General features: G+C 53.9%; 4 protein-coding genes across 4 annotated transcripts; 3 read left to right on the forward strand and 1 right to left on the reverse strand.

The window, feature by feature from the left end:
* Positions 1-529: 529 nt before the first annotated feature.
* On the reverse strand, positions 530-2,633 carry AB675_3812 (uncharacterized protein; the record flags this gene model as incomplete). Its single annotated transcript, XM_018143896.1, has 3 exons — positions 530-1,034; positions 1,085-2,422; positions 2,473-2,633. The coding sequence occupies 3 exons, from the start codon at positions 2,631-2,633 to the stop codon at positions 530-532; spliced, it is 2,004 nt and encodes a 667-aa protein (XP_017994887.1).
* Positions 2,634-3,172: 539 nt separating this feature from the next.
* AB675_3813 (Arginase) lies at positions 3,173-7,937 on the forward strand (the record flags this gene model as incomplete). Its single annotated transcript, XM_018143897.1, has 2 exons — positions 3,173-6,169; positions 7,164-7,937. 2 exons carry the CDS (start codon positions 3,173-3,175, stop codon positions 7,935-7,937), a joined length of 3,771 nt encoding a protein of 1,256 aa, XP_017994911.1.
* Positions 7,938-8,488: 551 nt separating this feature from the next.
* AB675_3814 (uncharacterized protein) lies at positions 8,489-10,333 on the forward strand (the record flags this gene model as incomplete). Its single annotated transcript, XM_018143898.1, has 1 exon — positions 8,489-10,333. One exon carries the CDS (start codon positions 8,489-8,491, stop codon positions 10,331-10,333), a length of 1,845 nt encoding a protein of 614 aa, XP_017994873.1.
* Positions 10,334-12,018: 1,685 nt separating this feature from the next.
* Positions 12,019-15,439, forward strand: AB675_3815 (uncharacterized protein; the record flags this gene model as incomplete). Its single annotated transcript, XM_018143899.1, has 6 exons — positions 12,019-12,693; positions 14,558-15,061; positions 15,089-15,136; positions 15,189-15,221; positions 15,268-15,351; positions 15,398-15,439. 6 exons carry the CDS (start codon positions 12,019-12,021, stop codon positions 15,437-15,439), a joined length of 1,386 nt encoding a protein of 461 aa, XP_017994895.1.
* Positions 15,440-16,159: the final 720 nt, after the last annotated feature.

A 16,159-nucleotide genomic window follows, 5' to 3' on the forward strand; every position in this document is an offset into this window, starting at 1 on the left:
TGCCGGGCACTGACCAAGGCTCGCCTGGCAAAAGCCCCTTTTGTTTCTGCCCATATGTCTCGAAGCCTAGTACTTGCCATGGCTCTTCATCAACCGCTTCGTCCTTGACAGTCGGCATTTGCGCTTTGTGCTTAGCCATGGGCACTGGCTCAGCTTCGGGCGTCAATAGTCCGGTCTTGAGCGCCGCGGGTTCCGTAAGAGGGCTCGCAGAAGCTTTTGAATCCGGACGATCGTTGGCGGGCGCCTTGCCTGCTCCAAGTTCCGCCGACTGCTAACCAACGTCAAGTGCTTTACCCTGCTTCGTCAGCGCTTGCACAACCTCACGCGGGGAAAGTCTGGAAGCGAGTGCCGTGGGTTGTGCGGATGGGCCAATGGGAGCTGCCATATTGGAACAATCATTGGGAAGCGCCTTGCACAGATGAGCAATACACCGTCGGACGCAGTTCGCGCAGGGACGAGCCCAATCACACCCCTCCTTTCGCTTGTGACATTCCGTGCAGACAACAACAGGACGGCCTGTTTGCGGCTCCTAGCGCTGCTGGACTTGCTGTTGCTGTGGCTGCTGTTGCTGATCATAGCTTTGCGCTGCGCCGTATTGCCGCTGTGGGTGAAATTGTGGGAAGCTTGCGTTCATGGCACCAGGATTCGTGCCGTTGAGCTGATGCTGTTGTTGCTGTTGTACAGGGCCTGCGGTGGGATACGCCTGGGAACCCCCGTACCAGGTCTGCTGCTGCTGTTGCTGCAACTTCTGCGCAGCACGCTGTGCGTAGCCTGGCTGGCTCGGCGTCTGTATACCGGCTGGTGTGGGTGTGCCGGTGGCGGCACTTTTTGTGGTGTTCCAGCTGCCATTGTAGCCATTCGCAGGTGTGGCAGTTGGTGGGCGCTGGAATTGCTGGACTGTCGGTTGGGCAGCGTGTGTAGTGCCCTGCGTGACTGAGCCAGATTGTTGGTAGCTGGCGTAGCTTGGTCTATGCTGGAGGCTTGAGGGCGTGGCATAGACCTGGGCTTGGCGTTGTGCATGCTGCGCTTGGATCCTGCAAATGTGAGTTAGTGGCACACGAGAATGGAGATGCAAGGGACATACCCAAGATTTGCGGCATAAGCCTGGAGATTGCTGTTGAATTGAGCGGCTGTCGATTGTTGCTGTGTTCCGTACGTTGTGCGAGCGACAGGAGTGTGGCTGACAGCCTGGGGCAGCCGAGCCGCAGCGGCTTGTTGGGCCGACCGATACTTGGCCAGTGTGAAGTCATCTGCTTGCATTGTACCTTTATAGTCAACGCTGTCGACTTTGATATTGGTAGAGATGTTCAAATCCGAGAGCTTGTCTCCATCAAGCTTCGAAACGGCAAAAGGTGGAACGGCGGCCACCAGGATGGCTAGTTGTGATCGTAGTACATCAAAGGCGTCGAACTCCGGGCCCGAAGGTTTGGACGGATCTGTGGATTGTCGTGTCTCCAGGCTACGGATGCGCTGGTAAGAGTGGACGGTCTCAAGCAATTCTGATATCTCTTCCAGCACATCATCGATATCTGTGGGGTCGTCCCGTTCGGGCAATTGTAGCTCCTCTGTCGAGGGCTCATATGACAGAACTCCTTCAAAGTCGTCTTCTGCGCTCTGCTCTTTCACAGGCTCTGGCTCATCCAGGTCCGGATAGCTGGCTGTGAAAATCTTCTTCATTTGTTTCGACCCTTGTTTCCGCCACCAGATACGGCTCCGATCCTCATTGTTCACTAATGACAGTGAGCTGTCCGTGGTGGGAGCAAATGACGAAAATGCCTGCTTGTAAAGGGCGATGTTGTTGTTGGATTCATTGACACTATGGTCGTTGGCGATCAGGGCGGCACGGAAGTCGTTCGCAGCTACACCTTTGTCTCTGTATTTACGACTGGCATCTAGTTCGTCAAGGGTGTGTCCTCGGGAATAGTCAACCCAGGTTGCCGTAGCCAGCTGCTGATGTCGGTAGTCCTGTCTGTTCAGGGGAGCTATACGCTCTGGGAATGCTTCGGCGCTGAATCCTAGGACGTTGCTCCTCACTGCTGGGCGGCCCTTTGGCATCTCCAGGGCTTTGGTGTTCCGATGAGGCCCGAACACATCAGCAAATTTTCGTGGTTGCTTGGGGGCTGCTAAGAATGCTGGATCAATTTTGGCGGGCCTAGCAAGATCGAAGCCATTTGGCAGACTTCGGCCATCGATGGGCTTCCGGGCGGCCTCTGTACCTGCGGCTGTCTGCAGCCCAGAATAGAGGGTTGCTACACCTTTGTCCGTCGAACTCCGCAATATTAAGATCTGATCTGGGCTGTCTTCCGATTCTTTGGACTTCGAATCTGCTCCGCTGGACGACTCGTCCTTGGTGTCTGAAGCCCGCCGGACGCGCTTCGCTTCGGGCCTGTCGGCGTCCTCTCTGGATAATACTGATTCGGAGCTGGAAGACGTTAGACTGTGCGAAATGCAAGCTGGAGGCGCCCGACGTACCCTTTGACCTGGTCTAGTACACGCTCGTGATCATGCTGGATCGAATTGCCGGCATGGCCGTTGACTGCGATTTTCTTCTCGGGCGACGCTGATCTCTTTCGCTTCCCAAGATTCGATCCGGTGTCCTGAAGAGCAGGCACATCTCCGTTGACAGGCTCCATTGTGCCCGAATGTGCTGAATGCTTGAAGACAATCAACTCTGCTCCAGCTACCGGTCAGGCATGTCTGTGCGACTTGTACAGGGTGGGTGGTTTGCCAACGACAACCAGTATTGAGATTAATTGAGGGTTGCGGAGATGGGGTATCGCGTCGCGAGTTCGAAGGGTGCGCGTAGTCCTTGCGCGCTCTAGGCCGAAGATACACTGTAGAATCACCGAAACGACTGCCTTACAGAATGCGAGCCAGCAGTCTATGAAGGATGAAGACTAGCTTGACACTGAGCAATTAATGAAAAAGAGACTGCTTGTTACGTGAATTGAACGATGCAGAGCAAAATGCGCAATCTCAGGTTGAACCTGAGGTGATCCGCCCGGCCTTGCAAGTCAAAAAGTCTTGGCACTTGACGGGCTTCAGATACCTGAGCCTCGACTTGCATGCCCCGGGCTACTTTGCGACTACCTCTTATCCGCACTCGACTCAGACACACACCTGACGCAGAGGTTGTCGCTCTTTAGCGTCGCTGCGCTGGCCACGTCAATGGATGTCCCACGTCCGATGGCGAAGCTGGCTTCGGTGCTGCCGCCGCCATTACGTCCTCCGCCCTCATAACCATAGCTGGAAACCCGTTTGCGACCGCGCCGCAAGCACTTGGTGGCGTGACCCTAGTCTGGGGCAAGTCCAGGAATTCCCACAAGGCCAAAATCGCAGTCTGAACGGCATAACGTCGTCAGAGGACGCCGTTAGCTCTGACTCGGACGGCGTTGAGCAGGTGACCGTCGACTTCGACGCTGTCGAGGAGGCGAAGACGGAGCTCAAGAATACCCTTGACGAAGCGAAAAATGCTGCAGTCGAAGTCAAGCTGGACATTTCGCAAATCGAGGGCCTCAAGATCAACAACAAAGGGCTGGTCGTGGACCAACATGGCCACCTGTTGGCCGAACTCTCCCAAGGCTACGACCTCGAAAAGGTGCGAGGCAAGAGAATCAATGGAAGAGGCGAGATCCTTGATGACGAGGACAATATTATCGACAAGCGTGACTTCCTGAAGCTCCGGCCTGGTGCACGTTCTACATCGGATACTTCCAACTGGCACAATCTGGATGAACGTGAGCTACATAGCTCACCTGCGCAGGAACTGGTAAAGTCCTGGTCCGTGAACGTCTTCGAACAACGCCCCGAGCTGTTAGGAGCATCCTTGGACGCGCACTTGGGCTGTGACGACCTGCGGAAGACAGTCTTCAATGCTGTCACTTCCTTCGACCTATCGCACGTAGGGGTTTCAGAAGATGATATTATCACATGGTCTTGGGTGCTCATTGCACGTACTTCAAGGGCAGCCTTAGGACGTTGGCTCGAAGTTGCCACCTCCCAAGCGGAAGAACGCCGGGAGATGCCAGATTTTGTCCTGCTATGGATTCTGAGGGCGAGTGAACTGCCAGCCGAGCATTTCCGTGCCCTCGTGCAGCATCTGCACACACAACTATGTGCTGACATGGAAAACAGCTCCGGCCAGAACGAAGCTCCTGCGAGTACATTCACGAACCGAGGCGCCAATAATGTGGTACTAGAAAGACTGATTGGACATGCGCTTGCTGTAGCAGTCGACAGGCTGCCAGCTATCGCTGACATAGCCTCTGTTCTGCTCTTTCAAAGAATTGATATGGATTGGCCCGGCCTCGTCAGCGACAGCAATCGGGTTCTCGCGCTGCTAGCTTTCCCTCCAAGCAAGAATCCATTGAGACTGGTACACTTCCAGAAATCCGCCCAAGTACGATTGCTCCGTAAGATGTTCGCTTCTGTTCCAGAAGTAACCCTGAACCGGAGAGGTTATCAAGCTCTGATAGCCGTCCAGCTTGCTCACGCCAAAACCGACGAAGAGGCGGCATGGGCACGAGTCAAAGCGCTATCATGGCCACCATGGCGAAAGGACAGGCTAGGCATGGACCAACGTCTTGTATATCCCGGCCAGATATCGCGAGCTGGTAGATTGCTCCGTCGCATGAATGAGGCCGGATACGAACACGGCGTGTGGGAGCTTACTGCCAGAATATATTCGGGCTGGGATACCGATGGCAGCCCGACCATTCAAACTCGTACGCACCTGCGCATGGACGACCCGAGATGGGCACAGCAGACAAACGAAAATCTGTCAGTCGACCAAGTTGATCAAATAACTCCTGAATCCGGTCCCAACGTAGAAGTCCGCAGCCCGCCAAACACTATCATCAGCTCTACGGAATCTATGATCTGGACTGCCAGGGTCACCGCCACGCGCTCGATCCGCGAGGCTTGGGCTGCGTTCCTGTCCTATAGGAAGGCTCTGAAGGCTGCGAAGGAAGATCCTCACCCTCGTGTCTACGAGGCAATGTTCGCCAAGCTTAACGCAGACGTACAACACCCAGAGCCGTATCTTTCAGCAGTTCCTGGGGACGGACCGCAGACCTGGCCTGATTCGAACAACGCTCAGGACCTCGTCTACGTCGAGATCGAGCCTCCCAACGTCAAGAAGTTCTACGCAGAAATGCGACAAGATGGTCTTCCTGTGTCGCGAGATCTTCTTGCCGATCTGGTTAGGCGATCGTCTTCCATTCCACAAGCAGTCACTTACATCCGAGAGTGTCTTTCGTCTCGGACTGCCAAATCGCATCTACTTGATGGCGGAAAGACCTTTGCTAATGACCGGAACGTCCGCGACATTTTCACGTCACCCAGTGGCCAGAGGCTTCTAGCAGCGTGGTTGGAGCGATGTTTCTCTGTTGTTCCCACTCGATGCTACCTATCTGCTACATCAGAGAAGCCGACGGCGGATGATCTAGAGGCGACCAAATGGCCAATACTTCTGCTCAAGAGATCTGCCTGGAAGGATAGCAGACTGTATAATGCGGCACTGACCGGGCTGCGTCGGCGGCTTGACCATCACACCACTGCAAAAGTTAAGTTCAACACCTGGGAATTACTTATGTCAGTGTGGTATGAAATGCGGCTTGTCTTGAAACTTATGCGCACCCGAAAGATATATCCCGACAGCATAACCTTCCGCCTTGTCAACGAAATCTACCACCAGGTCTTCAACCGAGGACCATCACTGAGCTCTGGCAGAAGCTCTGGAACGGTGGATCATCCGGTCTCATGGGCAAAGAGTGTCTTCGTCCAGGTCGTCTATGGCACCACCGATTCCATTAAATGGATTCGAGACGACCAGATTGGCAGTCGTCAGCTAGTCGATCCTCCCACCCCATACGAATTACGTCTCCTTGTCGAAACGTTGGGAATATTCCAAGACAAGGAGGGAATAGTCGAACTCTTGTTATGGATGTCGAAGAATCAAGAAGCACTAGACGGAGTTCACAAATACTTCCGCCAAAGCGAGCGGCAAATGCTTATTGTACATACCGTCGCTCGAATATTTGTGGATGGTTTGATGGACGGCGTCAAGGCTGATGCAAACGATCAGCAGCTGTTCCACAGGCTCTCGCAGTCGATCGATCTGCCATCAGTTGAAGACTGCCACGCTTATATGGAATCGCGACCGAGCTGGGTACGTCAACACAGACGACATCGTCGCCTGAGTGGTAAGCAGTTCTGGCACACATGGAGCAAGGCATTGGCTGGAGACGCCCTGTTCTAGATACAAGCATAGAGCGTGAGCCTGATTTTCATTATGCATCTGATGGTTCTGAGACTGAAGCGATACCCTGTACAATTTGAGAAACAACTGTCGTTCACCTGTCTACGATTTCCTTACATACCTTCTCCTGTCTGATGTTCCTATTTGAGAACATAAATTTACGGATTAACACCTCCGTACCTCTCCGAATGCCCCCACGCGCAGAGCCGATAAACTTGAAATTAGAAATGGTCATAATAACCGCTAAGTGCAGCTTTAAGCGCGTCGACCCCTCGAACATATTGGACTAGACCTCTAAGTGACAGCATATCCTGAGGTCTTCCCTTAAGTACAGTTGTACGCGCTTTTCACGGAGTTGTCGCATTCTCAGATGGACCAGCTTTGCGAAATTGCCTCCCCGTCGATAGCCAGCTCGGCGAGGAAGGGAGAATCGCTGTCAGTGCGTCCCACATGCTCGTGAAGTCAATGATTCAAAAACAAAGAGGTAAGTGCGGAAAAGGTGGTATTCTCAACCTCGTCTTCGTCTTCTTTCCTTCGATCCCTCACCCGCCCCTTCACTTCACGCCTAGGTCATCCCTTTATCATTAGCGATGCCGTCGTCAACATACACGAACGGGTCTTCTCTCACCCACGAACTCAGCGGTGCACCACACACTGCATCGACCAAAGCCACAAACGGATCAAAAACGACGATGACATCCCCATCCACCATTCCCCAGAAATTCTTGAGCCATCCCGCCGACCTCGGCGTCGTTGCCGTCGGTTTCTCGGGTGGGCAATGCAAGCCTGGCGTCGATGCCGCACCATCCGCGCTCATTTCCGCAGGCCTTTTGGACCAACTCCGCGAAGAGCTGGGTTACAATTTGCACGGCGATTCTGAGGTGTACAACTATAATGAGATGAGAGTTGGGAGGATGCACCGCATCGAGGGATGAAGAACCCGAGGAGTGTTAGCGCAGTGACAAAAGAGCTGGCGGGCAAGGTGTACGAGCAGGCCAAGGAAGGAAGGATGGTTGTGACTCTGGGCGGTGACCACAGCATCGCGGTGGGAACCGTGGCGGGCACATCAAAAGCCATCAAGGAGAGACTGGGCAAAGAAGTGGCAGTCATCTGGGTCGATGCTCATGCTGATATTAACACTCCCGAAACATCAGACAGCGGCAACATCCACGGCATGCCGGTCGCTTTCCTCACAGGCCTCGCCAGGGAAGACAGGGAGGATGTGTTCGGCTGGCTCAACAAAGACTTTGGGGAGAAGCCAGCCCTGTCCGTGTCGAAGCTGGTGTACATTGGTCTACGAGATGTTGACCGAGGCGAGAAGCGCATTCTCCGGGAGAACGGGATCAAGGCATTCTCGATGCACGATGTCGACCGTCACGGAATCGGGCGCGTTGTTGAGATGGCACTCGCTCACATCGGCACGGACACGCCCATTCACCTGAGCTTCGATGTGGATGCTCTGGATCCGCAGTGGGCTCCCAGCACTGGAACACCCGTCAGAGGCGGGCTCACGCTGCGCGAGGGTGACTACATCGCGGAGTGCGTACACGAAACCGGCCAGCTGATCGCTATGGACTTGGTGGAAGTCAATCCGAGCTTGGAAGTCGCAGGTGCGTCTGAGACCGTTCGGGCTGGCGTCAGTCTTGTCAGGTGTGCTTTGGGCGATACACTGCTCTGAGTGGATGGAAAGAGTAGCCTGCATCGAGACGAGTCCATGGGTGCTTGCGAGGAAATGCAAAAGTCAACCAAAAGCCATAGATTACGGGAAAGCTCGGCTCACGCCTCTTGGAAAATAGACGGAACAAAATTGGGTTCACTTGTTGTTGAGAGGAAAGCCGTTAATGCTGTGCGACTGTGTGACCTTCAGGGTACTTTGTAATAGCATGGACGCATCTATATCTTCGAAGTGCCTAGCCCAGCCCCTGTCCCCTGCCACCTTTGCGATATATAGGAACCTGCCATAATGATGAACCACTATTTGTTTTGCTGGCAACACTCTCGCGACCGCCTCCTTATGAGCAGTGAGAGACTGGTCCAAGGTATATAGTTGTCAGTGCCAAGCAGGTCGCGAAAAGGGCCTGTTGCCCCTGACGACGGTCAAAAGCAGAAAACAAGGCAGTTCTTCGACGACGCCGCTCTAGTCCTGCTGCGTTCGTCGTCGCAGTCCAACTTTCAGCAACAGCGACGGCGATAAATTGCGACTTCTCAGACGGCTGCAGCAAGTCGCTCATGGCGTCAACGGTGGATGAAGCTCTGCCCATGACCGATTCCAGTGACTTTGCATTCCAGCACTCTTCTCCACTTTCGCTGCGTCACCCATCAACATTCTCAAGCCCGCCCGCACCTCCTCTATCGAACCCATACGACGACGAAACCACCTCCGATGAACTCCACGACACGAGCGAGCGCGTTATCAGACCAAGTGAGAGCATCACACACCACCATGCCTTAAGCTCAGCAGACCGCCGACTGTCCGGCCATTCATCCATATCCTCTTTCCCAGCCTCGGTCCTGCACCACGACCAGCAGAGGACGCCGTCGCGCTTGAGCCATCATGAACGGCATGACAGCTTCGGGAAGGCCGTCTCGCCGCGACGGCACAAAGGCCTCTCGACGGCCTTCAGGAACCCGAGCAGTGTGATGGAGATGCAGCTTAACGATGACACAGGCGACGAAACGGAGAGCGTGGTGTCGCATCATGTAAGAAGCGGGTCGAGGATGTCTGTGCGCAGTCACGGGAGCAGTCACTCGTCGCCGTCGAAGAGGGGGACGAGAAGTGTCGGCTCATCGCCTAAGAAAGGCAGTGGGTTGCGCAAGGAGTTTCCGCTTGTGCTGCTTCATTGCACGCTGCTGCCGCCAGCGAACAACTGGGTAAGCCCGACTTGTCCTAAGGAGTTGTTTGCAGCTCTTCTACCAGACGGGTACCGGCAGCGATGGATCCAGCTGCACGACAAGCTCAGCAGTGCTGAAGTAAAGCTGCGAGGGATCCTTCTTCCCCACCCGCAGGACGACTACGAGCTTCTAGAGGAGCGGTTGCTGGAGGCTCTCGAGCTCGAGTCGCCTCGAATACAAGGCAGCCATTTCGACGACAAAGGCGCGGACAGTGGCTTCGAGGACGGGAGTCAGTCTGAGAGCGACGCTGACGATAAGTGTCCTGACTGCGGCAAGCAGATCGGCAAACGGGAGCGGAAATGGGAGATCAAAGTCTTCGCTGCTAATGGTCTGATGAGGGGCGCGGCATGGACAGCAGCGTGGCGAGATATGGAGAAGGTTGACGTACAGGTCGATGTCTTCATGCCGGAGGATGTTCGCCGGGAGGTCAACACCAGGCTGGAAGCTTTGCAGGCTGCGGAGGAGGAAGCACAGATGGAGGAGGAAGCTGCATCGACGACAGCAGCGCAGCATGAACCAAGAGGATCCGCACACGAATTACCAAGGGAACGGACCAGACCAGATGAGCCGTATCAGCAACGAGCGCAGCCGCAGGCACATGACTCCAGCGCAAGAAGTCCGCGAGCCTCCAGCGCGATCGAGTTGTTGCTGCAAGATCGCAAGAATATCGTGATCTTGCTGTTGAGCATAGTTGTCGCCGTCTACGCAATCATCCTTCCCAGAATTGGGCAGTTCAATGAGCCGTCATCAGTACTCGCCTCCCACACCGGCGCTCAGGCCGTGAGTCCCGTTGCAAATACTGCAACGTGGTCGACCACAGGCATTCTTCAGGAGGTGCCGCCCATTCCTGTAGCGACAGCGAATCACCGTCTTTCGATGCACGAGCCAGCAAACAGGCCATCTGGACCAGCGACCAAGCCAGCTGAAGTCTTGAACACAGAGACAATTGGCAAGCACATCCCCATCGATGAAGCTGCGCCTTTGGCAGCAGCCAGCGACAATACGGACAACACGAGGGCCTCGCCAATCGTGAACTTGGCTCCAGATTCGCGCGATAACGAGCACGAGATTGGACACGAGATGCAGCCGCCGGATGCGGTGGCGGAGCTGCAACGTGAGCTTTCGAATAAGGAAGAGCAAGTATTCATCACGCAGGATGGCGAGGACAGGAGAGAAAGATAGGTTTGGCTTGCCAGTCGAATGTAAATAGCACAGCAACGAGTACATAATAATGAGATACCCCCTTTTGCTGAGAGATGAGGCTCAGGCTTTAACGTATTCGATGTTTTGGCTTTCCGGACTCCAAGGTCGAGGGTTGTCCTCACCGTGATGTGGGCTGCATGTAGGCTTCAGCCGCACTTTTTCAAGCCAACAGCAAGGTGTTATGGCAAGCACGTTATGCAGGATTTGCGAGGCTGAGGCTGTGCGCCTGTGATAGCTTGGGCTGCATCTGGCTGCATCTGGCTGGAAGGGCCTTCGCGTATCTGCCAGGTGGTCCTGCGGCTGCGTTCTTTTGGACGGACTTATTAGTGGTCAGTTTCAACACACGGTATTGTCGATGGTACAAAGCAGCGGAATTCTACAGAATGCATTCCCGTCGCTCGAGTCCGAAGTTTCGCCATCTCACGGTTCATTCTATGCCGCCGATAGAATGCCGACCGTTGAGCGTTCCACTATTGTAGCAACGTGGAGCGTAGATGAGATGATCGGCCATGGATCCGAACTCTCGGAATTCCCACGTTGGCCCCACCTGGAATGCTCTCGGGACGTCAAGGATATATGGATGGGTGGTGCTGAGAGAATTCCAACAGATTTTTGAGTTCCAAGGAAAGCACCTACTGGCACCTCCCACGTGCGCCAGAAACTTTTCGAAGTTGTGATGAGCACGGCCGCACCGTGTAAGGCGTGCTTGTCAGTAATATAGTACGGTAATTGCTTCGCGATTGGGCTCAGACTAGGGATCACTGCAAGCTGGGAATAATGATGCCGGCGGGCCTTATGCTCATCTCGGATCTTGGACCCAGATATCTTACCTGGTAAGGTAACATTTTCTATGCTGTATGCGAGCCTTGCATGGCACCGTGACTTCGTAAGGCCCGCGTGTGGTTTGCCTCGTCTTGTCAGCATTGCTGTTGCGGTAGTTGCCCTCTGGACTTGGTGATTACGGCAGCAATGTTTGCCGCGAAATTCGACCTTGGTTCGCGGATGAGATTTTTTGGATAATGACACACCGCTCCACAGGGAATAGCCTTGCGGCCTTTGTCGGAGGGAACGAGCGGTGCCTACCGCCGGCATTCGTTCGAAATTACGCACGCAGAGGCGTGGTTTAATGATTCAATCTTGTGCAGCTCTATCTTGTAAACTTCTGGCAAGTCTAGACTGGAGTTCGCGGCTGAGTACGACCAGCTGCATTTGGAGGAGTGCGTGCTCGTCGTGCCAGAAACTTTTTACCTGTTGTACAAAGTGTCCAGAAGTAATGGGAGGTATCGGAAACGGGTAATGTGGATAGCTGATACGGCAGGTTTCCCATAGGGCTACCAGGGTGTGGCTTGGTTTGGGAGATGGCTTCATTTGGGCTGACATTTTCGTATCCATTTCTTCCTCTCACCGTTCAAGTTCGGAAATAGCACTGCGGCGTTTCAGGAACGGTATGGCAAGGCGAAGTTTGATAAGCCTGATGCTAGATGCAGGTTGATATAGATAATGTTAGGATGCCGGCCTTATGTTGCTGTCGCTTCTTACTTGCCCTCGAATCTTCGTGCAGTCACGCCTTCTCGGATTGTACTCGTACCCAATTCAACGCGAACGCGATACCCAGCATTGTTTTTGGCGGTCTCGAGCAGTGAAACAGCAGCCACTGTGAAAACATGACGACCACGAATTTTCTCTCGTTACCTTACGAGATCCGCAGCGAGATCTACGCGCAAGCCTTTGGAAAGTCGAATAAGGGTGTGCTGAGCACAAGTCGGCTGGACTCGGACGCCCTTCTATTGTTGCCCACGCCAGAAGCAGGTCAGCAGTACTCTTGTCCTCGAAGCGGTCAGCTCTTGCGAGTGTGCAAAGCCATCTACGAGGAAGCCATCCCAATACTATACTCCCAAACCACGTTTCACACCATGTCACATCTTTTCGCCGGGAAATTGCCAACTGCATTTGCCACAGAGAACCACCCTTTCAGCGCAAACGTCAAGCATCTGATCTGGCAGGTCGATTGTGATATGATGAAGCATTTGTATGTGGAGGATTTGCAGCTGAGGAAGGAGGAGTTCGTCAACCTGCAAACACTGGAGATCCGCGCAAGGGCTGAGACGTGGCGGGACTCGTTTCTGGGAGAGGAGTGTGATCGTGAGCGGTTCGTCAAGGGGCGCGAGCAGACCATTCAATACGCCAAGATCCTGCGTGAGCTCATGCGAGATCCGGCTGACGAGGACGAGATTGTTGAGGTGATTGAGGACCGGACATTCCTTGGCAGGGGATGTGTGAGAGTGAGGCTCAACAGGATAGGCGGTCGGTTGCGGTCGAGAAGGCCACTGTCTGCGAATGTGAGTTCTGCATGTTGAAGCGTCTCTAAGTGGTAGTGTGCTGACCATGAGGCCTAGGAAATGGTGATTTCCTGATGGTCAGAAAAGTGTGAGACCTGGCAGAACTACTCAGGCCATCTGCTTGAGCCGTTGAGACGATGTCTGACGGTGACAACGTAAACAATCGGATCCTTATTGGACGACAGACATGCAAAGAGAGCCAGAGTCGGGACTGTTAAAAGGTATAGACCATGAACTGTCTTTCGAGACTTTAGCAAGCTCGTCGGTGGCAGCATCTCGTGCTCAGTGGCACCAACACAAACGGATCACCGAAGATCATCGATTCGATATCGCCTCATCACGCGAAATGCTTCTGGTCCATGAACGGACAGAACGTGCAGGAGCATGGTGGTTGCAGTTCCTTAAGCGGACACCTAGGACTTCAAGCTCCAGTCAACCGGATGCGCAAAGAGTCGAGCGACGCTCAGCCAGAGACGTGGGAAGTCAGCACTGAATCAGAGGTGTCGTAGGCGATGAAGCTAGGTAGCTGCTTCGCTCAAGAAGCTTCTAATAATGATCGCGCCTTACCTTACAAAAAGAAGGCCGAGTTGTAGCACAATTGTGGTTATCACAGCAGTGATGAATGAAAGCTCGAACTAGCTCGTGAGTACGACCACGAAAGAGGGCGCGGCAATACCCTCTCATGCTGGTTGTTGAGCCTAGACTGAAGTAAGTCGTGAACAGTGCCGTCACTAAGTACTTGTGCATCACCGATGAAGAAATCCTCAGCCTCGTCAAGCGTCCGGCGTTCATGATGATTGGCTCAGATTCGATGGGACGGGGCGCCACTCGATGGACACAACCCTGTTGCCCGAACGCAACACGTCGTCACCTCTTTTGTCCTTCCGTGCTCCTCCCCCGCGCGCCCTCTCGAGCATCGCTCTTTCCGGTAGGTCAACACTCTTTTGACAAAAGATGGCGGCTCTTTTCTCACCTACCACGCATTCAAGTGTGCTCCAAACTCAGTTGCAGACCTGTCTTTGTCTCCCGCGTCAGCTACCACGGAACAGCCTGTCCAGGTATATGGTACCTCGTGGTGTTAGCCAGCGCTCCTGTGTCTGGCCGAGCATGTCAATCACCTCCGCGCAAGCCCCTCTTTTCACTCTGCATGATGCTTCAATTCTTTCGCACAGCATTTACGAACTGTTCGTCCACCCTGCTTTAGGAGGGACACCCCTCGCCTAACAACAGCTATCATGACCCTACCATCGCTACTACCCCGCAACCCAGAATGTACACATATCTGGCCTAGTCCAGAGCGACCTCGACTGCTCATAGCTTTTGAACATAGATACGAGTACCTATGCTCGTCATCGTTTACGGTTCTGGACTCGGTGGACGGCAAGCCATAGCTCAATTACTTCGCCTCTTCATCGTCACTCGGCCAGAGGCCACCGCCCCTTCAATTCAACCTGACAATTCTCTCAGCCCGTCCTGACACTGCCGATGCGGATCCTCTTTCGACTGCTATCTTGAGCACTGGCCACGAATATGACCAAATTCGATACCGATTGGTTCAACTTCTCTACAGCTTAACCATTTGCGGTCTCACTCTGACCTTGAATCTGTGCCGCTCGACAAGTGAAAGTGCCAGTAGCCTCAGGTTGTTATTTCAGCACACGCAGTCCCGTTCCCGCCGTCGTACGACCTTTGAACTTGGACTGCACTCCGCAGGCCATCATTGCGCACTCCGTTCTGCATGACATCTCGGCTGCGATAACTCGACTTCGCCAAATGGCCGACGCTACAGTTCCTGGCAGTATCTACACATAGCATCAACAACCTCCACCATGTCGTGAGTACTCCCTCGCTGTCAAGTGCATAGTGCTTGGCGATCATTCAGAGACTCATCTTGGAGACCGAAGAGGCTCAACGACTGACCTGGTACCTACTCAGCACACCTCCACCTCACAAGAGGCAGAAGTCCACAGCGACCAATGCCTCGTCGAGCGACGGTCCTGCAGACGTGCCTCCGCAGCCTAGAGCAGTGTTCGATACGGCGCCTCCACCATCTGCGCAACCTCCACCACCAAGAACGCAGGTCTCACTTGTTCCGCCACCAAGAACACCGCCTCAGAACTCTCGCAAGCGTCGCGCATCGAACAGTCCCAAGTTCAACACGCTTCCGCCAGGCATGACTCCATCCAGACCCGAGCCTACTTCCAGCCTCTCCATATCGTCGTTACTCAGTGAAGACAGCGGCAAAAAGCGCACTGGCAGGACCAACACGCCATGGACGGCGGCAGAAGAGCAAAGACTTAAGCAGATGCGTGATCTAGGCAACAGCTGGAGCGATATCGCCAAGGTCAACTACGACAACGTTCACCACGTGAGGTCACGGCTGACCACTGTGCAGGCATTCCCTTCGAGGACGGAAGGAAGCGTAAAGAAACATTGGTACAAGGTAACAATTCACGGTACTTTGCTGGAAGATCTCACTCAACCTCGATGTGCAGGACATGCATTACGCGGAGTTCGCCGAAGATGAGGTATGTGCATCAGCCTTCCTGCTTAACAGGCACTAAGAACTTCCAGTCAGTTGCTCTGCGAGACGCTATACGCGAGTACGAAGCAAACAAGTGGAAAGCTATCGGCCAGAAGCTCGGGAAGCCTGCCAAGGTTTGTGCCATTCAGCTACTTTGAGACATTTTCTAACAAAATGAAGGCTTGCGAGCAGTACGCGAAAGAGCATTTCAAGAATATGTGACCTGGTCGTGCACTTACGAAATATAGCGAGGCGTTTTGGCGTTGCTCTTGCACACATCGCTGTGGTTTCTCTAGCGGTCTTTCTCACTATATCCAGGTACATCGTACCAGCATCCAATTGGGAGACCAGACAGCCTGGTCTTGCACAACGGGAGTCAGCATGTCTGCAGTCACGGTCGCTACTCGATAGAATGGCTAAGGCGTTGCTTCGAGCTTGCCATCAGTCCTAGGTTGGCTATCTGTTCTAGCACGCTGCACGTGCAGCGTGAATGTGGCGACCATCATGCCGTTGAGAAAGCACAGTCATTACCTGTAAGAAGAGTCGGCAGCAATCTCTGTATCAGCGACTAGAAGGAAAGTACCACACAGGGATACAGCCGCGAAGCAAATCAAACCACCCAGGTCAACTGATCCATTCTTGCCCAGAACTGCGATAACTAGTACTTCGCCGCCAGTCCCCACAGAACTCGTGATGTCGATCGCACATGCGGTCAACCTTGGTCACGCCTTAAGGCATGAGCAGTCAGGAACGTACGTCGAAAGTTCCACGTTTCGTGCAAATACTCCGTCGTCAGTGTCAGAGCAAGCGGGTGGCCCGGGTTGTCGAGTGTTTTCCATGTAGGTTACACGGCTAGCTTTGCGCCTACGAAATGCCTGCTGTGCGACAACGCAAGATAAGCTACTGCCCAACGCTACTTCGTCAATGCTGGTAGCCTGGGAC

Source organism: Cyphellophora attinorum, assembly GCF_001299255.1.
Source record: "Cyphellophora attinorum strain CBS 131958 chromosome Unknown Contig47, whole genome shotgun sequence".
Classification (NCBI taxonomy): domain Eukaryota; kingdom Fungi; phylum Ascomycota; class Eurotiomycetes; order Chaetothyriales; family Cyphellophoraceae; genus Cyphellophora; species Cyphellophora attinorum.